The sequence below is a fragment of the Tetrahymena thermophila genome, assembly GCF_000189635.1.
Source record: "Tetrahymena thermophila SB210 genomic scaffold scf_8254697, whole genome shotgun sequence".
NCBI classification, from domain to species: domain Eukaryota; phylum Ciliophora; class Oligohymenophorea; order Hymenostomatida; family Tetrahymenidae; genus Tetrahymena; species Tetrahymena thermophila.
In genome coordinates, this window is record NW_002476463.1 from 992094 (window position 1) to 1019653 (window position 27560).

General features: G+C 22.9%; 6 protein-coding genes across 6 annotated transcripts; 4 read left to right on the forward strand and 2 right to left on the reverse strand. All coding sequences in view use genetic code 6, as the record gives it.

Annotated features, from left to right (window-relative positions):
- Positions 1-1967: 1967 nt before the first annotated feature.
- On the forward strand, positions 1968-6226 carry TTHERM_00083790 (ABC transporter family protein; the record flags this gene model as incomplete). The annotated part of the gene is made up of 8 exons (XM_001012625.2): positions 1968-2205; positions 2259-2786; positions 2839-3065; positions 3126-3319; positions 3377-4745; positions 4797-5139; positions 5194-5817; positions 5871-6226. The coding sequence occupies 8 exons, from the start codon at positions 1968-1970 to the stop codon at positions 6224-6226; spliced, it is 3879 nt and encodes a 1292-aa protein (XP_001012625.2).
- A 1573-nt stretch (positions 6227-7799) lies between these two features.
- On the forward strand, positions 7800-8947 carry TTHERM_00083780 (transmembrane protein, putative; the record flags this gene model as incomplete). Its single annotated transcript, XM_001012624.3, has 3 exons — positions 7800-8302; positions 8361-8491; positions 8556-8947. 3 exons carry the CDS (start codon positions 7800-7802, stop codon positions 8945-8947), a joined length of 1026 nt encoding a protein of 341 aa, XP_001012624.3.
- Positions 8948-9811: 864 nt separating this feature from the next.
- Positions 9812-11679, reverse strand: TTHERM_00083770 (FHA domain protein; the record flags this gene model as incomplete). Its single annotated transcript, XM_001012623.2, has 2 exons — positions 11372-11679; positions 9812-11309 (listed from the first exon to the last, which is right to left on the reverse strand). Exons 1-2 carry the CDS (start codon positions 11560-11562, stop codon positions 9812-9814), a joined length of 1689 nt encoding a protein of 562 aa, XP_001012623.1. The 5' UTR covers positions 11563-11679.
- A 3812-nt stretch (positions 11680-15491) lies between these two features.
- On the forward strand, positions 15492-16586 carry TTHERM_00083750 (hypothetical protein; the record flags this gene model as incomplete). The annotated part of the gene is made up of 1 exon (XM_001012621.3): positions 15492-16586. The coding sequence occupies one exon, from the start codon at positions 15492-15494 to the stop codon at positions 16584-16586; it is 1095 nt and encodes a 364-aa protein (XP_001012621.1).
- Positions 16587-17647: 1061 nt separating this feature from the next.
- On the reverse strand, positions 17648-18343 carry TTHERM_00083740 (glycolipid transfer domain protein; the record flags this gene model as incomplete). Its single annotated transcript, XM_001012620.3, has 1 exon — positions 17648-18343. The coding sequence occupies one exon, from the start codon at positions 18341-18343 to the stop codon at positions 17648-17650; it is 696 nt and encodes a 231-aa protein (XP_001012620.1).
- A 1890-nt stretch (positions 18344-20233) lies between these two features.
- Positions 20234-27337, forward strand: TTHERM_00083730 (F-box protein; the record flags this gene model as incomplete). Its single annotated transcript, XM_001012619.2, has 8 exons — positions 20234-22263; positions 22902-23384; positions 26455-26571; positions 26622-26683; positions 26739-26828; positions 26879-26953; positions 27021-27196; positions 27254-27337. 8 exons carry the CDS (start codon positions 20234-20236, stop codon positions 27335-27337), a joined length of 3117 nt encoding a protein of 1038 aa, XP_001012619.2.
- Between the last annotated feature and the right edge of the window lie 223 nt (positions 27338-27560).

Below are 27560 nucleotides of genomic sequence, written 5' to 3' on the forward strand. Positions count from 1 at the left end.
CTATCTTAAAAATAGTAAAACTTTCTTTTTCTCATAATTTAACTAAAATGGTAAAAGCTTTAAATTTTTGAGCAGAAAAAAAAAGGAAATCATTTTAATCAAATATTAATATTTTAAAATATTTATTTTTGTTTGCTTATTTTTGAAATATTATTTTTCTAAAATCCTAATCATTAAAAGAATAAAATAATAGCTTTGGCTAAAAAAAATGAAAAATATATACTCATTTTTTGATGAAATTTTATTTTTGTTAGTTCGAACAAATAAATATATATTTAGATTCACTAATAGCTTTTTGATAGGGCTGTACACATACATATACAAGAAACTAAAAAAAGTAAGATAATGATATCAAGTCTGTTTACTGAAATTAAAAATAATAAATAATTATAATCATCTATTTTTAAAAGAAATTGATTTTAACATATTTAATAATATAAAATATTAAGTATATTAATACAAGAATATATATAAATGTTATAAGATGTAGAATCATAATTGTATTAAATATTTTTTAAAATGTGTTATTTAATGAATTTGCTTTTCACAACAAAAAAAATGTATTTTTGAAATTTGTTAAGTTACTGGTATTTTATTTTAAAAAGCTATTTTTTAGAAATTATAATCAAAAAAAACTTTTTAAAGGAAGTGTTCTTGTGTAAAGTGTAAGATTATTAAGGATGGATTCTATTCTTTTTAAAATTTGATAAAAATAAAATTTATAAGCATTAAATAATAATATACACAAAATCATTTAAACATTACTGATTTTAAATATTGTTTAAACCTTTTTTTTTTAATAGTTAGCTCTCTAAGCTAGCTCTATTTTCAATATTCATAATAAATAAATTTAAAAAATATAACACTTAAGTTAAAAAGTTTTCAGTAGTAATATTTATTTCAAAATGTTTAAATATTTGAGTTTCTTAATAGTTAGATAGCTGTATTTTCAATATTATTTTATAAAGAATCTAAAAAAATTTAATATAATATAATATTTATATCAAAAATATTTAAGGAATATAATAGTTTTTTTCATGTTTGGTCTTAGAAACAAAACATTGCACTCGCAACTATTTATTGAAGTTGGCAATTTAAGCTTACTATTAATTACTAAACGAAGTGAAAAGGAAGAAAATTGATTAATTTAGTAAAAATAATAATACTTTAATATAAATTTCCAACAAAATCAAGTGATCCTACATTATGAAATAATATTCTAATGTTTATATTTTTTAAATTTAAAAATATTTCTCAACATAAATTATATTTATTGATAAAGTTATCATTCAATTTGTTCAACTACTTTTTGATGGATTTATATAGATTTTTATCATATTAATTTGTAATTTATTAAAACAGATTTATTTATCGTAGAAATAATAAACAACTTTATAAAAAAATCTCTTTCCTAAAATAAATAGATAAAAGTATGGTTTAAAATATTTAAAAGAAAAACATAAATTTTTTTTGCTCCTTAAAATATGTTCAAATTTAATTCTAACCTTATATTGATTTTATTTTTTTGTTTTACTTATTTCAATATTAAAAGAGCTCAGAATTTTTAGATTACATAAAAAAACTCATGGGAAAAAAACTATAATCTGTAAAAAATAATTTGGATTAATAAGTCTTTTCTTTATAATTATCACCATATAAATTAAACATAAAAAAATAATAAATTTCAATAAATCATAACTTGAATATTGATTACAAAATTAATTAAAAGATTGAGATTGTAAATTTCTTAAGTTTTTATGATAAAATATCATAAATACCAATACAATCACAATCACATATTTTAATTAAATATTTCTTTTTTTTCAGTCAGCTAAACTGTCTTTATATATAATTTATTAGTAGACCAGCCTGTTTGTAATATTCTCTGTGATTTTATGTTCTTTAAAAACCAGCACAAATATTTTGATAATTTAATTTATTATGTAAAAATATTTTGCTTAAATAAAATGTCATAAAATAAAAATAATAAAGTTCCTTTTTTTTCACTTTACAGATTAGCATCTAAATAAGATATTATATTTATCTTTATTGGTACAATCTCAGCAGTTGGAAATGGAGTTATGCAACCTCTTTTTGGATAACTATTTGGAGAAATGGCTCAGAAATTTACACCTGAAAATACTCCTGACTAAGTTTTTGAAGGAAGTGCTGTATTAGCTGGATATTTCATTCTTGTTGGAGTTTGTAAATTAAAATAATTTTAAAATGTTTTAATTTTAATTTAAAAATTTAAAAAGTATCGTTTTTTCTGTCGTGCAGCATGCTTTACTGTTGGATAAATGTAGGAGAAAAATAAGCTATTAATATAAGATATAGCTATTTTAAGAGCATGATATAGCAAGATATAAGCTATTTTGATAGCATCAATTCAAATGAGTTATCTTCAAAAGTTGCTTTGGATTGCTTTAAAATTTAACAAGCAATTGGTGAAAAACTTTGCATGTATATTTATACTCTCAGTATGCTAGCTGGGAGCTTAATTATTTCTTTTATCAGAGGCTGGTAGATTGCCCTTGTTTCTTGCATTATTATTCCTATTGTATGGTATACTTGCAAATTCTTAACTTGGGTTTCAAGCGGTGTAGTAAAAAAGACTAGTTAAGAGTACTAATAGGCAGGAGGTGTTGCGGAGTAAGCACTCAGTTCTATTAGAACGATAAAAAGTTTGAACGGAGAATAATTTGAAGCAGATAAATTTTCATCTTTAATCACTAAAGCTTATAAAGTATCTATCAAATATAGTATATTCACTGGTATTGCTTATGGTAAATAAATTAAACAGGATTTTATAAAAATAAATGATTTTTTTTTTTAAAGGTATTTAAAATATGATGCTTTTTTTTGACTTTTCTTTGACTTTCTGGGTGGGATCAATTTTTATTGAAAAGGGTATTACCAACTAAAACATGTAGAGAGATTATTTGTTTTCAGATATAATAGTTGTCTTTTTATCTATTGTCCTTACTAGTTTTAGATTAGGAGGAGCTACTGATTCTGTTAATTATTTCTAAGAAGCTTAAGTATCTGGATTCGAAGTTTTTTCTGTATTAATTTGATAAGCTTTTATCTGAATAGTTCTAATTTTTATTTTTTTTTAAAATTAGATCATAGAAAAGAAACCAGTAATTTAATAGAATGAAAGCGCAATCAAATTTACTGATTAAGTTTAAGATGGGAAAATTTAGTTTGAAAATGTTAGGTTTGCTTACCCAAGCAGAAATGGAATTGAGGTTTTCAAAGGTTTAAATTTTTAGCTTTAAGCTAAAAAGAAGACGGCTTTTGTTGGAAAATCTGGATGGTATTTATTAAATAAATAGTTTAAATTAAAATTTTATTTTCTTTAATTACATAATAGCGGAAAATCTACGATCATATAGCTAATAGAGAGATTTTATGATCCAACTGAAGGAAGTATTTATATTGATGGAGTAAACATCAAAGATATGCAATTAAACTCTCTTAGACTTGCAATTGGTTATGTCTCTTAGGAACCTATTTTGTTTGCAACAACTATAAGAGAAAATTTAAGATATTCGAAACCTGATGCTACTGAAGAAGAAATGATTGAGGCTCTAAAAAAGGCAAATGTATGGTCTTTTATAGAAAATTAAGAACATAAATTGGATACATTTGTTGGATAAAATGGAACTTAACTATCTGGTGGCTAAAAGTAAAGAATTTGCATAGCAAGAGCAATTCTAAAAAAGCCAAAAATACTTTTATTGGATGAAGCAACAAGTGCATTAGACACTAAAAACGAAGCCTTAATATAATTAACATTGGATGAGGTAACTTAAGGTATTACTACTGTAATCATAGCGCATAGATTATCAACAATTTAAAGTGCTGATGAAATTATTGTTATTGATGACGGTCAAATTATGGAGAGAGGTTCTCACTAAGAACTAATGGAAAAAAATGGATTTTATTTTGAATTTGTAAAAAAATAATAGAAGACTGAACAAAACAATGAAAATAATAATACTTTATTAGAAACTGATAGAAAATTAAATCAAGCTGAAGAATTCATAAATATTGATTTAAATAAATAAACTTCATTACTTTTTACAAACAATATCTTAGTTTAAAATTTAAATGGCACTAGTTATAAAGATCTTCCAACAACTTAAAGATAGATGTCAAGTAATCAAGATGCAAACTTAATATCTTAAAACTTAATAACAAATCTGTACACAGAGACAGACACTTAATAATTAAATTATTAAACTAGCTAAAATGAAAATAAATTAGATAGAATTCCTTAATTGAATATCGAAGTACCAAAATAATATTCATTTTTTTAGATGGTTAAAAAGTTATTGACATACGATAAAAAATAAACATTAAATGCTTTTTTGGGTATGTTTTTTTCAATTGGGAATGGAATCGCTTATCCTTTTTGTGGTTGGGTATTCGGGAATATAGCAAGCATTTTATTGAACCCCAACGTTGATCATTTTAGAGAAAAAGCTGATCTTTATAGTATTTATTTTGCTGTTATAGGTTTAGTGGATTTGGTTTCTTTGACTCTTTAATATTTCTTTTAATCAAGAATATCTGAAACTTTAACTTTAACTCTAAGATAAAATCTTTTTAAAAAATTCTTGACGATGCCAATTAGTTGGTTTGATAAACCCTCTAATAATTCTGGAGCTTTATCATCTTCACTTCAAATAGACTGCAAATAAGTTAATGTTTTAGTTGGCACCACATTAACTTTTAATGTAAATTTCAATTTTTTATATAAACGCTTATATTCAATTTTAAATAATTAGATTGCTAATGTAAGTTCACTTATATGTGCAATTTTGTTGGGGTTATCTGCTGATTGGAGAACTACTTTAGTAGGATTATTTTTGATGCCCTTAATAGTTTTGGCAAATATTCTCTTTGCTGTAAGAATGAATATTTTTAGTTCTAAAATGAATCAATCATCTGAAGACACAGCATAATTAATAAACGAGTCTTCATGCCATATTAGAACTGTAGCAAGTTTAGGAAATCCTCTATGCTTCTGTGAAAATTTTAAAGCTATTTTGAGCAAAAATATAAGTGATATTAATGAGTCTGCTTTTTAAGCAGGAATGGCAATTGGATTTACCAATCTTGCTCTTTTTGGTAAATTTTTTAAATTTTAAATGATAATTATTTGAAAATTTTTTCATTTAAAAGGTGTTTATGGGATCATATTTATATGTGGAGCTGCCTTTCATAGGAGTTATGATGTAGAAATCAGAGATATCCTAATATCAATATTGTGCTTAATGTTTGCTGCCTTAGGTATAGGAAAAAATACTGAATTTATGGGAGATGCAGGTGCATCTTTGGTTTCTGCGAATAAAATATTTTAGACCTTAGATTTATAGGATGAAATTTAGTAAAATAAAGGCGTATTCGAAACAGATTTGATCAATGGAGAGTTATCATTTGAAAATGTATCATTTAAGTATCCAGAAAGAGATGCTTATGTTTTAAAAAATGTCAGCTTTAAAATACCAGCAAAGTCAAAAGTTGCATTTGTAGGACCTTCAGGGTCAGGAAAAACTTCAATAATTTAACTAATATAACGTTTTTACTCAAATTATTAAGGAAAAATTTTTTTAGATGGAGTAGATATCAAATAATACCATTTAAAAAAGTATAGATCTTACTTAGGTGTAGTTCAATAAGAGCCTGTTCTTTTTAATGGAACAATCTAATAGAATATGATTTACAATACTTAAAATGTTAGTGAACAAGATTTAAACAATGCTTCTACATTATCTAATACTTAAGAATTTGTTAAAACTTTTGAAGGTAATAATTAAGATTTTTTTAATTAAGATTAATTTTATTTTTTGTAAAAAAAGAGGGTTTCCAAAAGTAAGTTGGTTAAAGAGGCATCCAAATTAGTGGTGGCTAAAAACAAAGAATTGCAATTGGAAGAGTTATTCTTAAGTAACCTCAAATAATGCTACTTGATGAAGCAACAAGTGCTCTAGATTCGTAAAATGAAAATTAAGTCTAAAATTCATTAAATAAAGTAATGTAAAACAAAACCTCAATAAGTGTGGCCCATAGAATATCAACAATAAAAAATTCTGACATTATATTTGTTCTAGATAATGGATAAATAGTAGAGCAGGGTGATTACAATTAACTAATGAAACTTAAAAACCACTTTTTCAAGTTATAATAAAATACAAATAATCAAGATTAATCTTGAATTATTTGTTGAATAAATGTTAATAACATTTAATTATAAATATTTAATATACTATTCAAAAGATTTGATTAATCTTCAAAAAAATTTTATTTCTAACATAAAAAAAATGCATTTACTAATATTTAAATCTATATAATTCTTATAAATTATTATATTACTGTTTGCTTACTATGTTTTCAATTTTTTAAGTTCCTTGAAATATAATTCTTAAACAAATTCTAAATAAATGAATTTATAAAATAAGAATTTTTAATATAAAAAATATTTTTGTCAGGGGTAGGTAGGAAAACGGGATTAATAAGACTTCCATTTAAAGTGAATATAAGTATTTGTATGCTTAACTATTTTAAAAGAATATATCAAATTTTTATTTTTACCCCTCTTTTCTTAAATATTCTTAAGAAAAAAGAGCAAAATTAGGTTTTATTTTTTAAAAAGGGGGTCTTAATTAATGTTAATTAGATATATAATTAAAGATTTTATTATTTATTATTAAATTTATAATTTTTTAATAGCACTGTAATTTTAATATAAATAAATTAATTAGTTCATTAAAGGTATATTAATAATCCTGAAATCAATATAATTATATAAATGAAAAATAGATTTATTTTTTAGGCTAGTATAAGTAGTAATGATTTTGGAAAATATCATTGAATTTATTTTAGCTAATTTTATAAATAATATTTTATTTTGAATTAAAAGTATAAAATATTTTTAATATTATAAGATTGAATAAATATGCAAAAATTAAATGTTCAAATATTGCTATTTAAAAAACATTTATTCTTTGATGAAAAAAAATTAAAATATCATTTTTAAATTACTTTTAAACAAAAATATCATTTAATGAAAAATAAAATAATTAAAATTTTGCTTAAAAAAATAATATTATTTTATTCTATTTTATTTTATTATTGAATATTATTATTGATTAAATTTTTAAAAAAGGGATAAGTTAAACATAAAACTAATTAAAATCGTATCATTAATTATATAAGAAAACAAACAAAGATTTGTTACACAGATTAAATTTTTTTTTAGTAAGTAAAAAGAGTAAATAATTTTTATTTTAGAAATAGAATAGAAAATAAAATAAATAAACAAAAAATACTGATCGAATAGAAAAATTTATGTAAAAATTTACAAATTATACATATAATTTAATGATGATTTCTTTTCTAATATTGATCTTTTTATTATAAGATAAATGTAAAATTAGTAAATTAAGGCCGACTCAAAGTATTAATTAATTATATTTGAAAATATTTCATAAAGAATTCAAAAATCTTTTAAAAAATTAAGCCTGAACTAATTATTCTAGTTATTTAGCATTAAATTTATTTGATTTACGCGTTAGTAATTATCACTAAAAAGTACAAAATTCTAAATCAGTAAAATAAAATTTTTGATATCAGTAAATTTAATTAATATAAACCGGATTAAGATTTATTTTGATATATTATTTCATACCATGTGCTCAGAATCAAAAGTATTTTAGAAAAAATTAATTAATTAATTAATTTTAATAAAATTTTTGATAAAAAAGCTCTAATAATAGTAATAAAATAAGATGTAAGACTCAGTTTAATCGATGTAAGTCAAGCACTTCGGGTTAACAAATGCTTTAATAATAATAGTAGGTGGTTTAATTACATTGGGTATAACATATTAAAATAGATTATATGCTCTGTTTTTAGCTTGTTTACCTATTTTATTCCTATATATGCTGATTGAATACTACTTAGTTTGGAAAAAAAAATGGGAGTTCACTAGAAAATTTAAATGCTTTAATTTTTTGCTTTTACTTATAACGCTTCCTATTTTCTTAGCAATGTATTATATTTTTTATTATGAATCCACCTCATATCAGTTTTAGAAAGTAGAGAACTGCTAGGTAGTTGGAAAAATATCTTCTAACTTAGAGTCAAATGAAAATTATTCTATTTTATATGTAGACTTTGAATATCAAGGATAAAAGTTATTAGGATATGCTTGCTCATCTAATTAAAACTAAGGAAAAATTTACGAAAAGATAAGGCCTGGGATATTTTATAACCAAGGTGATGCAATACCGTAAGAATTAAATGAACTAAAATTCAATTAAATTCTTAAAATTATTTTTCTAAAATAGATGCAATAAAAAAAAGAATTAGACAGAGTATGTTTATAGCTTTTTAGGTCAAGACGTTTAAAGTTAAGTTAGTATTCCAACTTAATAAACCTAACTTTAGAAAGTGTACTCCCGAATCTATAAAAATGGAGGTATTAAATTAATAAAATCCTATTTAATCTCAAAAGAATTAATATTTTTATTTAAATGTAATAGATTGCTCGATCCCTTTTTCATTTAGTTCTGTCAAATTACCTAGTTGGTATTGTCTAGAAAAAAATTTTGATTTGGAAAAATATATGGAACCATAGAGTTGCTATATGAATTTATATAAAGAAGAAAACACGGCTTTAAAGAGTGGAATAAACAGAGAAATTTTGCGTTCTTCAAGCAATTTTCCAGCTATAACTTTCTCAAATCCAAATTACTATCCTTAAAATGATTTAGCTTTGCTAATTATGTTTGTATACTACCCATTTTTAATTTCGCTAAACTTAATATTTAGTCCTCTAGCTAAATATGCTATCCATATAAAAGAATAAGCATCTTTTAACAAACAAGTTCTCTCAAGCGAAAATTTCACACTTAAAAGCATAAGCAGTTAATGATTTTAATTTTATTTTAAAAATAATTCAAATTAAACCAAAAATATTAGCTAAATTAATTCACACATTATACTCAAAACAAACTCAAATTTAAGACATATTTAAAATAACTTAATTAAAATTGAAATTATCAATAATTCATAGCTACTAAAAAATAACTAACTAACTACATATTTTCTATTAAAACATACTAAAATTAATTTATTATTATAATAAATAAAATATAAATCGATTTATCAAATTGTATTTTTTTATATATGTAATAGCAAAAACATTATTTAATTTAAAATAAATTAAATTAATAATTTTTTAAGTCTAGGAGCATAAATAAATGTATATATTTATCTATCAATCTATATCTTTTACAATTTATATTTTCATTTTCATTCAAACGCAAATTAAATTAATAATAACGCAAATTTTTATTAAAACAAGACTAAATTTATAATTTTCCATAATTCATTTACTTTAATAATAAATGCGCCTATTTGCTAAAACTTTAAAAATGAATAATTTTAATTAGTATTCTAATTTTAAATTAATTATCCTATTTAACTTAGTAGATAGATACTTTAGATTCTAAGGATAAATTTTGCATTAAAAGAAGAGAAAATAATCTTATACAGTATGTATTTAGATCTAAATTTAAGTGAGTTAAAGCTAAATTATTAAATTATTATAATAATTGAATAAATATAAGACTTTTATACATATATTGGACAGAATATAATTATTTTATATATTTTTTAAATTAAAAAATTATAGGAATTAAATATTATTTTTTATTTATTTATTTATATTTTTATTAGTTGTAAGTTACATAGTATTTTATATTTTTGTGTCTAAATCAACAAATAAAGTTTAAAATCAATTAAAATCAGTAACATTTTTTTTGCATATGGGGCAAGTGGCTAATGAGAGAGCACAAAATTAGCAGAATTAATCGTGACTACAAGGGACTAGTGTATATAATGTTTAAGTTTCTTTTCCACATATTCTGCATTTTTTTTCCTTTTTACTGCTTTATTTTTAAATGCCTGGAACTTCGATGGTAACTTCTAAGACTTTTGTGTATGGAGTAAATTAGTATTGATTAAAAAAGCCAAACCTTATAACGCTATTGGCTGATAAATCAACTTATTTTGTTTTATCTAATTTCTTAGCTGTTTTGTATTGAACATTTTCACAGTTTTATATCTTTAGCTTTTTATTTTCAAAGAATATGAAGCAATGATCATTTTGAACTAGGAAATCTGATTCAAGCTACTTTTAATGATTTTTACCAATCATAAATTTCATCCCTAAATCTACTTTTCCTATTACTGTGAACTGTGGAGTATCTTCAACAGAGTTTTCAAAGAGTAGTTCAACTTGGATTGGGAAATCTTTAGTTATTTTAACAACCTTGACTAAATGCAAGCCAATCATAATTTCATCATCAACTTTAATTGGAGAATTGTTTATTATTAAATAGGTACCATTAGTTGATCCTTCATCTGATAAGCACCAAGTTATTTTTTATGGTTTCCAAACAATCTAAGCATGTTTCCCGCTCACAGTATTGCAATCGATTTATATATCAGGAGGATTTGGCTTACCTGTAGCCTATCTTCCTATTATTACTTTCTGCTTTCCTTCACTTTAAAGAACTTTCGCTGGTTTGTTATTTTAGTCTAAGAGTTTTAGATCAAAATTCTATATGTATTGCTTGTTTTTCTTATGGTTCGTATTTGAGATGATATCAGGATCAAAAGATTGTGCAGGAATACTTTCATCCTCAGAAGATTCGCTTTTTTGAATTTCATTAATGATCTAAGTGCCAGCAAGTCCTTAGCCTCTCTAGATGTTTTAAATTCCTCCAGTACTATTGCATAGCTATTTATTTTGCTTTCCCTTAGGTTCAGTCTAATCTGATTGCTAAGACTGCTATCTGAGCTATTATTAACTTTGAGGTTAATAACTAAGAAGATTACTATTGTTGTTTTTAAAATAATTCTCTGAAAAATTAGATTAAGTTGAAACACTTGAGGAACAATCATTAGTCAGTACAGATTTTTCATTCAGCTATTGTTCTTCCACCTTTTAAAAATTTACTTGAATTGGAAAACTTTCTAAAATATCCTAATTATAGAATTAATTTCCTTATTTTTCTTCTTTCTCGCACTAAGATGCAGTTGATTATTGTTAAGAAGAATCATTAAACTTTTATGCATTAAAATTTAAATCTAATTATTATGCAAGCTTGCCCTAATTGCTGGTATTTTTAAGAGTATCAGAATATGTATGTATTGGAATACTTTCTAATAACACATTGCATGAAAGATATCCTGGTGTTTGCTTATCTGAAGACGGCATTGCAGTGCTACTGTTATAAATATATTTATTAATTTATATCCATTATTGCTTAGCTTAAAATGAATTGATTACTTCAAGTCTGAGTCAGAACCCTATTGATATTAATTAGAATTAAAGCTGATTGGAAAGCTCTCTTCAAGCTAAAACTTTTACTAATTTTGCTCATTTTAATTTTTTTGTTTACTAGTGTCACTAAATTTGGCTAAGTTAATCTCAAATTCTAAACTTTTATCAAGATTGTAATATGAATCTTTATGAGCCATATCTTTAATCTTTTTTCTTCTCCTTTTATCCAGATTTATCTATTTATTTTATTTGATTTTTATGCAATCCTTAAGTAAAAAAAAATCTTATAAAATATAAGCGTGATTTTCAATCAAAACTAGCAGATAGATTCTATTAAAAAGTTGTAAAGAAATGGCTTTAATTAATTCCTAAGAAATATATTAATTGCAATAAATTCTTTCAATAAATAGCTAGAAAAATTTACCATAAATCTTAATATCAGCCAATTTCTAAAACATTTTTTAAACATTTACTAACTAATTTTTCTTTCTAAATATATCTGTTTTTTACTTTGATAACTAATGAGTTTACAATACAATCTTCTTTTTTTATTGTTGATATCTTTAATTTGTAATAGAAGATTTATTTATAACATGTGATATTTATTTTATAATTCTTATAATTAAGTAAAAATATAAATTTGTAATTTAAATAAAAATAAATTATTTTTCTTCTTTTTAATTTTTCTATTTTACCTTTTTATTTTTTATAATTTTGTGACTAAAAACTGCTTTTGAGCATATAATTTTAATATTTAATTTAATAGAAGTAAGAATTGATCATCTAATTAATATAGATATTATTTTCAAACAATGAAAAATTTTTAATCATCAATTAAATGCTTTAACTGAGTTTCTTAAATTATTTTTAAAACTGAGTAAATTTCAATAATTTGAATTCAAAATATTTTCAAAGTGGTAGTTAAACGAAAGAAAAATAAAAATTATTTGTAAAATTTTCATACCAAAAATATATTTTACAAATTAAAAGATAGAAAGAAGATAATTTGCATATTAATATTTTTAAGATATTGCAATTTATGCTCATAGAAAAATATAGAAGCTATTACATAGCTAAGATAGATAAGAGGAAAAAAATAAATTAATAATTAATTAGAGTAAATTTTTCTCTATCTTGAAAAGAAACATGAATTGATAGAAAAGTAAGTAACAATAATATTAAAATTTAGAAATTTATTTTTAATTTGCGAGAAAAATACCAATTAATCAAATAAAAAAATAAGAAATTAATGAATTATTTTTAAAAAAGACAAGAATCAAAAACCTCAAAATAAATTTATTATTTTATTAGGTATATAAATTAATTTTCATATCTTTAATTTAAAAATCTTACTTCAGTATCGAATAGTAAAAATAGATAGATTAAAATTGCTAAAATTGATTTAGAAAATTTACTTAAAAATTATTGCTCTCAAAAGATTATTTTCATTATTAATCTAAAAAATGAAAGTGTTTGTATTTATTAAAACAAATAATTGAAATTATTTAAAAATTCTAAATAAAAAATAATTTTTCTGGTTTTTATATTTATTTTCTAGCAAATTAAGCATACTAAAGTACTTAGGGATCAAAAATGATAAAGATTGCTATTATCAAAAAATTATAACTGTGAAAAACATATAAATTTATAAAATAAAAAAAGGAGAAAAAAAAAACCAATTAAAAAAAATTAGCATAGAAATGAAACTCTAATTGCTAGCTCTCTTAATAATATATGCTTTTTTAATACATTTTCTTTTTAAAAGATATATCCAAAATAGCATTTTTTAATAAATGACAGATACTAAGAATATTACAATTAACTAATAACTAATTCATCAAAACTTATCTAGTGTAATTTTGAGGCTTAATTATGAGTTAGATACATTTATAGTAGATTAAATTTTTTCTGATGAAAAACTTGGGATTAATTTGCAATATAACTTAATGATAAGAAGCTAAAATAAGCTTTTTATTTTATTTAGACTAATTAATTGATATCCTGACAATATAAATCAAAAGTATAAGATGGCATACACTTCAAATTTTATTGAAGTTTCTGTTCATTATGGCATTAATCTCTAATAAATGTTTTAAGTAAACGGTTATTAGAATCCATAATTCCTTTATGAATATTTTGTTTCATTTAATCAAACAAATCTTTGAGAAGATAATGCCTTTATTCTAGCAAAAATTTTCATTAAAAAATATTTTTATTATTATTTTTAAGATATTAAAAATGGATTAAAAGAATCAAAATTAATTTATTTCGTTTAATGATAGGTTATGATTAGAATGAAAAAATACCGATTTATACATTAAACTATAATTATAAAATTTCAATATTTAGTGCATCTTCCCTTTTAAATTTAACTGTTTAAGTTTATGATTGGAGAAATCAGTTTTATAAGCTTTCTCATATCTAAGCTTAAATATTCAATTTAATTTTGAATGAAATTCTTATCTTTACTAAAAATAATATATGCACTTTATTATTTGTTATCAAATTTTTATAAATGAATGATGTGTTTTCAAGATAAAATAGAGTAGTTAATTAGTTATATAGCTTGCTAATTTTTTAATAATGATATTGCTGACTTCCATGTTAAATTGGATATTTACAGTCCTTACCCAGCTAAAGAATTTACAAATGTAAATCTAGATCTTTAATAATTTAAATTTTATATGTTATTCAAAGAGGCAACAAAAATTAAATGATAACTTAATTTGCACATTATGGTATCTATAGGTCAGGTTAGAATGATTTCAAATTAAAAATATTTATTTAAATTAAATTTACTAATAAGCTTCATTTATAACTAAAAACTCATCTGAATATTCATTCTAATTTAAAAAATTGAATTATTTAACTTTCATATTTAATCTAATTTCAAAGCATTCTTAACAAATACAAAAAATAATTAGATTTTCTTCATGCTCAAAATTTTGGTTTTACTATCCACTTTAATTATTTGTTTAGTTAGTGTAATTAAGTTAGGCAAAATAAATCTCAAATACAAAACTTTTATAAAGCTCTTAAAATGAATCTTTATGCTATATATATCTATGATACTCTTTTCTCCTTTTACTCAAATTGATTTATTCATTCTCTTTGATTATTATTCAATATTTAAGGGGAGGAAAAGTGTGATTTTCAATCAACCAAATCAGATAAATTCTATCAAAGATTAATAAAGAAATGGATAAAAATAATTCGTTAGAAGTCTATTAATTAAACTAAAATCTTTCAATAAATAGTGAGAAGATTTAAATATAAATTTTAGGATCAACCAATCTCTAAAATATTTAGAAAATATTATAATTAATTTTACTAAATTAGTATATCTAGATTACACTGTTTGAAATATTGATTTAATAATTGAAATAAATTTTTAGATAATTTATATCTTTAATTTATAATAGAAAATCTATTAATATCATATCAAATTAGTTATTAATTTAAAACTTTTATTATCATTGAAGAATAAAAAATTTTACATTTAATTTAAAGTAAAGGATTTTGTTTTTTATTTTTTCTATTTTAATTTTCTAAAAAGAGAAGTAAAAATAATTATTCTATGCATATAATAAGTATTTAATTTTATAGAAGTAAGAATTAATGAGCAATAAGTTAAAATGGATATAATTTCAAACTTAAAATGAAAAAATTGTTATTATAATTTTAATAAACAAAAGGATTATTTAATATGCCAAATTTTACATATTTGCTAAAATATTTAAGTATGTTTTAAGAAGAAAAACTATCAATCAGCTCAATTTATTAATTTCATGTTTCTCATGAATATTAGATCTATATTTATTTTCTATTCACTATTCCAGATCATCAATCCATAATTATGCAGCTATTATAGTAATTAGAAGAGAAAAATAAATTAAAAATAATTAATAATAAACTAGAGTAATTTAATAACAAATTAATTTTTTTCTTCCTTGAAATTGAAAGAAAAGATAATTCATAGAATAATAATAGTGATGATGATGATGATATTATTATATTTTAGTTTTTTAGCTTTCCTTTGGATGAAAAAATACCAATTAATCAAATTAATAATTTTGCAAAAAAACTAAAAAAAGAATATTGAAATTAACAATTGATAAAAAAACTAATGGAATTTAACAGCTAATTTTTTATTTAAAGCAAGCCTTATATGGCAAACTCTAATGAAGGTCAATTTTTTAAAGAAAACTTAACAACTAGCAAATTAGAGAGCCACGCCTACATATAAGATGATAATATCAGCTAGTTTCTGAATGAAATTCATAGCTATACTCACATTAACACTTTAATTGTTTGTTAAGACTTTTTCTACTAGAAGATTGATGAATGGTGTGATTTTTAAGATCAAATGGCTTAGTTATTTGCACATTTGCCATGTTTTGATAATTTAACAGACTTATTTATTAAATTGGATATTTACAGTTCTAATCCTAACTAGGAATTTAGAAAAATAAATCTAGAGGATATTAAAATTTAAGGTTGTCCAATGATAAATAGCTCTTTAATGCTTAGCGATAATAAAATCGATACAAGCTACACTAATATTCTTTCAATGCTATCTGCTATTCAATAAAGTAACCCCTATTTAAATAACAAAATTAACTTGCACCTAGTTATGTGTATAAGTCAGGATTAAAACACAAAGCATTTTATAGATTCTATCAGCATGATCTCAAATTTAAAATCGTTAGAAATTAAATACTATTGCTAAAATTATATGTAAGAAAATATTAATGATAATAATTAAATCTCAAACAATAGACTTCTTTTTCTCAACTTAACAAGACAAATATCTAAATGTTAGAGCTTAAAAAATATCAAGCTCATCATCCCTAGCTTAGACTTAATTCAGCCTATCCAAACTTAAGAAAACCACAATCCTAATTCTTTTAACTAAGAAGTTATGCAATTAACAAGTGCTATTTCAATGTGTAAGAATCTATAAAAAGTATCTCTTCACCTTCCTATCCAGTTCTTCTTTTAAGACTACTTAAAGCAAAAAAATTCATCTGAAAAAAGTATTCATTCTAACTTAAAAGCACTCAGCAATCTTAATAAAATCAAAATTTTTGAGTTTCATTTAATAAAATTTAAAAACACTCCCAACATGCGCAGAAAAACACAGCAAATTAATGATCTTAGTATTTACTTGAAGAAGTAAATTGTATAAAATCTATCTCATCTTGTGCTTTATTAACCTTGATTTAATAAATTCTTAATAACCAAAATTCAATTAAAAATGTTTTTCAGATTTGACTAATGATAATAAATTTTATATAAAAATAAATTTCAAACAAATATAATAAATTTATAAATAAAAATAAATATTTAAATATAATAATAATAATAAAATAGCACTAATATTTCAATTAAATTAATAATATTTTATGATATTTTGTAGTTTAGTTTTAATGAATTTATCAAATTATTAAAATCTTTTATTTTAAAATTAATTCAAAATTTAGTCTTTGGATTTAGTTTACTTTTATTTCTTATAAACAAACTTACATTCATTTATAATAAAGAAATTATTTAGAAAATTAAATATTTAATATTATTTTCAAAAGAAAAAAAAAAATGTTTTTTAATTCCAAAATTAATTAAACAAAAATCTTTTTATAAATAAATCATTTAATGTAATTTTAATTTCTTTATTATAATTAAAATATTGTATTTTTTAAAAACTTTATGATGTTGAATTTTCAAATCTTTTGACCATTTTTGAGAGAAGCCAAGTGCTTACGTAAAAGGAAATACAACAGATATATTATGAATATTTAAAAAATTATTTTGAGTAAATAAATAAATATCTGAATTCAAAAAAAGGTGTTTAATTTTCATCATTGTAAATTTAATTTTCTCAAACTTTTTTTTAACTCTTTAAAGTCGAAATAAAACTCATAACAATTATTTTTTTTAAATTAGAAAAATATAAATGGTTATTAATATTTAAAGAATTTAACTTTAAAGATTACTAATTTACTTTTTATTCTTATTTCAAATTTTTTTTTTTGGAAATCAGTTTTATATTAAACAACATTAATTTATGTGGATTTTAGTTATAATTAAAAATACTATTTAAAAAAAAATAATTTTTGAATTGAAATAAAATTTGCTATGAATTGTCAATTAAAAAAATCATTAGTATGATATTTACCATTTTATTTTTAAATGAATTCATTTTGAAACAAATTAAAAAATAAACATGTTAAAAAACTAACAAAACGCTATTTAACTTATTATTCAAATATTTATTATAGATAATCATGGGAGAGCGGTTAGATTATTAGCTTCATAAAAGCCCCATTAAAAACTTTTTACTTTATCTATTCTAGTATAAATGTCGGTCATAATTTTGTAGAATTGCTCATCTGTACCATTTTTGCCAAGACATAACTCCTTAACTTTTTCTCTACTAGGAGCTGCAGACATAGCTAAACTAGCACCAGCTTTAACCATAAAGGAATGATGCTTAGAGAAAGCAAAGTCATAAGCCTTTTAGAAAGCTTTGCTTGATTTTTATTATCTATCTATAACAAGTTCTTCAAACATAACTTTGAGATAATTTTAGAACCACATCATTCTTAATAAATTTCTTGAAAAAGAATCATAATTTGAATATTTAGGATCTTTAGTTAGCTTTTTGTTATTTTCTCCGTTAAGAGCAGCAATATTTAAGCCCATTTCTTTCTTAACAACAGCGAATAATTGTCCATGACATTCATCCTTGTAATTTTAAGTATGGGTTCTCAAGATTCTGACTTTGTCGTCAACATCACTAAATGCCATGCTAAGTAATTTACCCATTTTTCTAAAAACTCCGCAAAATTCATGAAGGAATTTGCACAATTCTTCAACTGGGAAATCCTAAGTTTTTTCAAAGCTTTCAATGATTGTATCTAACCATTGAACACAGCCCTAATGATTGAAAAGATCACTTTCTTGGTGGTGAGTATCCATTTTATTTCGGTACTTGCTTAACTTTTAAACTAAGAAATTTGTTTTAAATTTTATAAGTTAAATAATTAATTTTAATAAATATTATTTCAATTTGGTTTTATACTTGTTAATAATATTAATAAACTATAATTTCTTGAAGAATTTTCAGAAGAATAAATAAATGCAAGCTCAATCTAACTAAAATACTACCTTTAAATTATTTCACCAAGTATGCAAGTCCAAATTAATTTTTGGTTTAATATCTATGATGCGTCTGTGCCTAATCAGTTTTCTATTTTAATTAAATGTCAAAAATTCTTTCTTTTCACATCAGAACTGTTATTTGGCCATCAAAAATAAAAATAATTTTCTTATAAATATTAAAAAATACAAATTTAATTTTATATTTTAATTAATTTTATTTCAGAATTACTCTTTTTCTATTTTCAAATTTTAATTTAAGTTAAAATTAATCTACATCACAAAATCTATTTTAAATTTAATTAATTAAAATATTTGGTTTCTTAATCTAATTTAGCTTATTTATATTAACCTATTGAATAATATAGTGTCATATAAATTAATTTCCTGAAATGTTTTTATAATTTAAATATTTAATTAAAACTTTATTCAAAATATACTGTCATTTTTTATTTATTTATATATCAAATTTCTTTGCTAAATAAAAAAATTTATTATTTACTAATTTTTGAAATTTAGTAAATTTTTATTGAAGAGGGGATAATTATTTATGAAGATATAAAATAGTTAAGAATATATAAATCACAAAAATTATAAATAAATTATTAGAATATTTATTTAGATTATTGACATTAAATTTAATCAATTATATTTTATTTGATCTTAACTCTTGTTTTAAAAAATTGAAATTCGAAAATGTAATTTGAAGCTATCAAAATAGAGATGATTATGAAATGAATGTGGTAAACTTAAATATGATTCTAGACACTCAATTTAATATAAATATTATAAAAAATAATATTAAAATAAAAGGAATGAATGATGTGTCTCTTAACTTACTAGTCTAAAACAAATTCATTAAATTTATAGTAAAATTTTTTCAGTTTGTCTATATTTTGTAAAATCAAATATGCTGTTATTTTTTTATTTGTTTATGATTAATGAATTCACAAAAAAAGTTTAAATTTTTAAATAAATTTAATGTCTAGCAAAGTATTTATTTAATATTTTAATGTGTGATTTAAATAGCTATTTTTACACTATTTTAAAATAGAAAAACTATATATTTTTGATGAAAAGTTTGCTTTCCTTACTTACTTCTTTTATTTATATTGCACAAAAAAAAAACCAATTTTTTTCAGAAATTTTGGATCAGCGAAAAAATTTATTCTATGAAACAAACAAACAATTGCCATTTATAGTCATTTGAAGCAAAATCTAGGTCTTTGAAGCAATTAATTTTAAATAATATAGGGAGAATATTTATTAAATTTATTAGAATTTATGATTAACTCCAATCAATATGATAGAAATACTTATATTAAAATTCTTCCTGATAAAAAGCATATTAAAAAAGAGTGAAGAAATTAGCATCACTATTTTTTTTTTTGAAGTATATAGTCTATCTTTATATATTATGGAGTCAAGTAAAATAAAAATAATAATTTAGTAAAATGAGTGGACAAATAAATTGTCAAAAAAAAAAATGAAGATTTAAGAAGACACTATATTTTAATATAAAGGCAACTCTAATTACGGATATATAAAATACTAACAAATATCAAGGTATCAGTCAAGCAAGCAAGCTAGCTAACATTCAATAATGAAGCATATAAAAGTAAAATAGAATCTGTATGAATGAGAAAGAATGAAGGCTGAGTTAAAATATTAACAAAATTCCTTTGTTATTTATAATGTGTCTAATTATTGATGAGTTAATTAAAAAAAGAGGAAAAAGTATATGCATTTTATTATAATAAAAAAGAAAAATTATCAATTGTGTTTGCTTCTGAATTTTTGAAAGCAAAAGGGAAAAAATTTAATAAGTCTTTACTAATGAAAGAAATACCAAAAATTATCTAAGAAAGGATAATTTAAAACGAAGGGAAAGAATCTTAGCTGACATCTAAGATGGATGTTGAAAAAGAAGAAATAGATAAAGAATTAAAATAACGATGTGTTTAGCAAATAGGAGATTAAGGCCTGTTATATTTGCCATGCAATTTATTCAACTTTATTTGCATGTTTTTAAAAGCAAAGGAAATAGTCAACTTAATGAGAGTGAGTAGAGCTATGAGAGAGAAAGTACTCACTTAGGCTTAATACGCTATTTCAAATATCGCTCTTAAATTGTTCTTTAGCAACGAAATAGATGCGTATGTAGAATACGGCGAAGAAGAAAAATATCTGGCTTGCAAAGTTTAGAGAAACAATCTTATAGCAGAATACATGAAAGGAGCCACTATTAACCATCTTCAAAGATACTCTTAATTACGATCTTAAATTCAACATACTCCTCAAGTGGCTGATTTAGACCATATTTTTGCTGATATTTTGAACCCACCTATGCCTATTATGAAGATTAGACGAGAAAACGTGGGCATGCATGCTCATTCTTGGTTTTAAAATAAATTAGTTGATGTCTATTACGACAATTAGACTAAGTCATCTAAATAGTTAAACTCATTTAATTTCGCTAGCTAAGCATTTAGAAAAATTAACTAAGGATCAATCGGATCATCATTCGGAAATGGATCTTTATCTTAGACCTTTCCCGCATAATCATCAAGTGCTTTTGGCTCATCAGGAGCCAACATTTTATCATCTTCAAATTCAAAATCTCTCGGATTCTTTAATAATCACTTTGGGGCTTCTCACAAGAAGCTTAAGTTCTTTAGTTAAACTATTTCAGAAATTTAATAAAAATTAATAAGATAAAAGTAGATGCCACTTTAGTAGTAACAATAACTTTTAGGGATATTTTAGTCTCTACAAAATAATACAAATTCTAATAACGGTACCAACAATAACGATTTCTAGATGAGCGACTAACACTAGTTCTCATAATAGAATATTGAAAAGCTTTTAGACTTGATCAGATGGTATCGCGATTTTGATGAGATTTAGTTGATTACTGACTCATCAAATCCTGAAATCTAAAGATATATCTAAGAAAACACAGTTGTGCTTACAGTTTTACTAGTGTCTACCATTTTTAAGAAATAGTGTGAATTCCTACATTAATATCTAGAACTCAATAGCAATCATGCAACTTATTTTGATCTTATTTCAGAATACAATCTTAAATGGAATGCTTATTAAGCAGCCGTCATAGAGACTCAAGAGAATTTAGAAGAGGTATATAAATCTTTTAATGATTTGTATTAATGTGAAATAGGTGTTAAAATGTATCCACAGTACTCTGTACTTCGTGTTGCAGCTTAACATTGGACAAGAATAGTGCTCAAGCCACTTTAAGAAAAGTTGTTTGAAGCCTTTTTCTGTTTACTCCAAAATCGTAGATTTGAAAATTTAAGTTATGTTGTCACTGCTGATCCATAGAAGATCGATCCTAAGCTAGCATCTATTTATTATATGCCAGATAAATTAGAGATAACTTCAGGAGAACTTATTCAAAGATTTTAACGTTTAGCTCCTTAAAATGTGTTGTATTGTGGCAAGGCCACATAATGCTTCACCTCCAACTCAAATGCAATTTCATGCAACGATAAAATGTATCAAGAATTTTTTTCAAAAAACAGTTATTATGTAGATAACATGCTTTATACTTTCACCGAGAACATGATGGATCTTTCTGTTAATGAGGCATCAGTTCACTGGTTAGGTCACACTGACATGCAAGTTGGCGAAATCTATTCCAATTTACATCATAATTTCCTTGAAAAAACTGCTCTTTACTTTGAAGAACTCTACAACCAAGTATTCTTTGGATACGTCAAGTAATTTTTTTATTATTTATTTTTCAAAATTTTTCTTTCTCTTTTATTAAAAGTATTTTAATATGAATCCAATTTCTATTCTTCCTTTCTTATCTTATAAAGATTTTATTCACAAAACAACTCCAAAAAATAAAAATCAATTAATTATTTTTAAAATCAACAAAATCAATCAATAATTTGTTTTGTTGTTTTTTATAAAATTATTTTAAATAAAAATACTAACAATAAATTGATCAATCATAAAAAAAAATGCTTAATGAGAGCCTTATAAACTCTAGACTGAAATTACTATCAAGTTGTAGAAGAATTAATCAGGTTTACTCATCTACAGATAAAATATAATTTATTATCAATCAATCAATCAATTAATCTATCTATCTTTCTTTCTGCCGACGCTTTTAAAATACCTACCAATAAATAAATAGATAGATGAAGTTTTATCTAAATTCCTTTGTTTTATTAAAAATACTACAATTGTTAGTGTAGTTGCTAGTTTTTAGATGAGTAAATGAGAAAGATAAAGAGAATATTCTTTATTTAACCACTAATAAAAAAATCAGAAAATAATAATTATAAATGAATAATTTGAATGTTATTAAAGACACATTAAATATTTTTATTTTAAAATAATTACATAGCGAATGGAAACAATTCCTTATGGGAGAACTCAAATACTGTCGCAAGATAGTTAAAGAATCAACATTTAAATTAACTAATAAGCTTGTTTTAGAAAAATTTTTTAAAGCATTTGTCAAGGACATTGAGACTAGAGCAGCAAATGCCTAGCCAATTCAAATTTAATAATAGTAGCAGCAGTATGGCACGACAGAAGAGTCAATATTACGATAAAAGCTTCTTCTCAAAGGTTTAACACTATAAGCTTCTAATTATATTTTAAGTGAACCCAAGCTTAGAAAAGTTTTAGAATCATTCAAGGAGATGAAGGAAGAAGAAGAAGATTTTAACTGCAAGTCCGTCAGAGATGAGGATATTGAAGACATAAACAGATATAGACAAATCAAATAGAAATTAGATGAAGATTCTTTTGCTTTTTATGATCTCATCGGAAACGTTGATGCCAACCTCATTGAAAAGACAAAGAATTTAATCAGACAAAAATTGTAAAAATAAAATGAAAATTAATCAAATTTATAAAAATAAAATAGTGCAATTCTTAGCAATAGCAGTAGCAACAGCAATCCTTTGGCTTAAAATAATGCCTAACATGGAATCAATATTCAATAACTTTAATAGTAATCACAATTTAATAATAGCAGTCATAATCATGGAAATAACCATCACTATAATAATAGCCATCACAATCATCACCATCACTTATCAACTTACCCTACTCATTATAATGGAAGTCATTTCTTAGCTTTATAAAATTCTAGCCATAATATCAGTAATTACTTTAATAATAATCATCATAATAACAATAATGCTAGCCAGCTGCACCATCATAACCAACAGCAATAAAATACATAGATTTAAAATTAATCTACCCATTAAATTGATGGACTCTTTGTCATTTAATAAAATTAAACTTTAAATAATGGTAGCAGCAGCAGGAACAGCGTTAGCAATCCAAATAATGGCAATAATCTGAGCACTTTTCCTAACAACTGATTGAATCCTAATTAACTTTTTACTTTTTTTGAATAAGTTTGATACTCACTCCATCATCCTAATGCTCAAAAAATTAGGATGCTTTGATTTTTTAATTTTTTATTCTTTTAATCATATTCTAAATATTCTCAAAAGATTTACTTTTTGTTAGACATTTAGCAACTAAAAGTATTCTTTCATCAAAGACATCAATATCATCATCATCTATTTCATTCAATCAAAATCTTTAATGAAGAAGTCAAAATGTATACAGATATTCATTTTGTAATCCTTCTTGCTCTTTTTGCTAGCTTGTCTTGACCCAGTAAATATAATGAATGATCAAGGATACCTAATGTAGAAATATTTAATTGACAAAATTGAAAAAAAAAAAAAATTTGGTCATATCAAATAAAAAATTATTTGAATTAGTTTATTAGTAGAACTTAGCTACAAAAAAAAATCTTAATCTCTAAATCATTCATTAATGTCTAAATAGCAAATACTTATCAAAATTATTCTTTTAAATCAATTTGGACCTACTCAAAAGCTACTCTAACAAGATAAAGAATTTGATCAACTAACAAAAGAAAATCAATTGCATAGACATTTAGCAAGAAAGAAGAAAAGCAAATTAATATGGAAGTAAAAATTATCAATACGATTTAAATTGTTTTTATTATGCCATTTGATTGAAGCATAGAAATGATTCCTTCCTAATTGAGAAAAAAATTGTAAACAGAATAAATAATTAATATGACCTTTCTTTTAAGTACAACTTAAAAATAAATATATTTAGGCAAAATAATTAGGCAAGCAAGCAAACACATAGCAAAACAAAACTCAAAAAACATGAGACAGAAGTTTTGTACAAAAATGATGATCGATCCCAGGATAAGATATGAACAAATTACAATAAAAATGATGTAATAAAATAGAGAGAAATAAGATGATGATGAAGAAGAAAGAGATGATAAGCGAAAAAAAAAAAAAATCAAAAGTATAAAAAATTAGAATGTGAAAACACTTACTTCTAACTTCTATTTACACCCACCACTATCCACTACTCTAATAAATATACAAACAAACAAACTCTAACTTATAAGTAAACAAAGATTAAAAATAATATAACCAAACACATCAATTAAACTATAAATATACCATCGCAATAGAAAACACTACTACTATATTAAATTAGAAGTATGATAATTTTCAATCCTTTTTTAAATTTTCCTAGTTAAACTATCACTACTTATATAACACCTTTTTCAAGCCAAAGTCTTTTAGTGTGTAAAATATCTAAATTATGCATAATTGTATTAAACTTAAACAAAGTTATGTTTATTGTATAGAAAATCATTCATATATGATCATTCTATCCACCTTCATATAACTCTGGCACCTCAGATCCCCCAAACTGAGAAGCTTATATGTTTGTAGTGTTCGTCTATTTATTTTCTATTCCACACTCCAAGACTTAGGCTAAGGGTTGGGATAGGATTAAATAGGAAATCACGAACATTCTAATTTTACTCCTATCTTCTTCTTCATCATCTTTTTAAAAAAAAAATTTTTTCTTTTGTTTACATTTACAGCTCTCTATTTTTCTATCATTTTTATTTATTTATGTTTGTTCATTTTTACCCTTTCATCTTTGTTTTGTACTCCTGTCTCTCTTTTTCTTTATATATGCTGCCTAGTTTTGTACCAAAATTAATTATTAACTATTATTAAATGAATGAATGAGAGCCTTTATTTAGGCAAATATTTTATTAATATGCAAACACATTCAAGAAGAAGATGTAATGATGATGATAATTATGATGAAGATGATACAAGATGTTTTTATGATGAATAATTTCAAATTTGAAAAGATTAAAAGAAATCTAAAAACATTATTCAAATATATTTTTATTTTTTTAATATCAAATTAAGATCAATCAGTGAGTTAGTTTGAAAATATTTTATTAAAAAATTCATTTTTAAAAGGGATGGCTTTTTTAATCCAATCCAATCCAAAACATATAATTGAAATTTTAAAAATAAAAATAATATTTTGCTTTTGGAATAAATTGCTAATTTTACGCTATAAAATTTAATAATTTCATAAATAATTTGAAATATATCATTTTTGAACTTCAGGTGATGATTTGTAGATAGGCTTTATAGAGTATATAGAAAATATAATAAATTATTTAAAGTGATTGAGTTATGAATTCCTTATATAAAAGTTGATTATGATAGGTGAGATTAAATCATTTTTATATTTTAAATTCAATCAAAATATTTACTTATCTCTTTTAACATTTTAGAAAGTAGGTAGGTAGATAGTTATGTATGATTGATGATAGAAGAACAGTAATTTACAAACCTTCCCTTATTGATAAGAGAGTTCTTAAATTATTGTTGCACTTAGTTAATCAGAATGAAGCTAGCTAGCTATACTTTTATTTTTCTTTAAATATTTTTTTTAATTTAGGATTGCTTTGCTTACTTGCTTGCTATGCAGTGAATTCAAATATTTAATTTAAATCAATTTAACTTCTTTAAAGAAATTACAATTTAAAATTTATTTAAAAAAAGGCTTTTTGATCAAATCAATATATTCAACCGACCTTTTAGCAGCTAAGAAGAATTTTTATTTGATTGCAACTACAATACTAACAGTGAAGATGAATCTTACAACTTATAATCTTTTGAGTATATTTTACTTTCAAATAGAATAAAATAATAATAAGTTTTATAATTAGAAACACTTAGGTACGAGATCAATAATACGACTTTAATTTTGGTTTAAATATTGATATATAAGGTAAGTATTTTTTATACTTTATTTTCATTCTTTTTAACCATTTTTATACTACTAGAGTAAACCTATGAAGTGGCTACATTAGGCGAAAGCCTGCACTATTAATTTAAGAGCTCTCCTATTCCTTACGATGAATTTTAACTATCTCGTAAGTTATTTTATTTTCATTTATTTTATCTTTGACTTATCTTTAAAAAGTACCATAAGGATTTTAACAAAACTTCTAAATCGATCAACGGATGCAATATTCAAATAATCTTTCGCTTTCTGGAGGTAAATATTTTTTAGCTTATTCAATAAATAAATAATTATTTATTTATTAATATATGAAATTACTAAGATTCTTGTTTACTTCTCGGTGACTTGAATATTAAGGGGAGTTCTGATTATCTTGATGCTTAATAACTCAAGATGTTCAATGAATAAAGTCCAAGTACATAAGATTCGAGTAACCACTTCTTTGATGAAATAGATTAGCTACTACCAAATCCGAAGGCAAAACTAGTTGTAGACAGTGTATGATTTATTTAAAACTGAATTGTTTAATTAAAATATAAAATTTTTTTAAAACAGAGGCGAAAAAATAGTTAAGATGTATCTACCTAAGATAACAGCTTCAACTCAAATGAGATTGAAGAGGAATTCTCAATAATGTGATTTCCTAAACCTTTAATCTCTAAATAAGAAGTATGCAATCAGAAAACTAATTGCATATTTAAACAAAACCCCCAAAAATTTAAAGAGTTTTCAAATTAAATTTCTAAAATATGCTTTTAAAAATAAAAGTAATGCTTCTGAAAAATTGTATGAGATTAAATATTTCATTTAAATCTGTGCAAATTAATAAATTCACATCGTTGAAAAGAAAAATAAAATACTT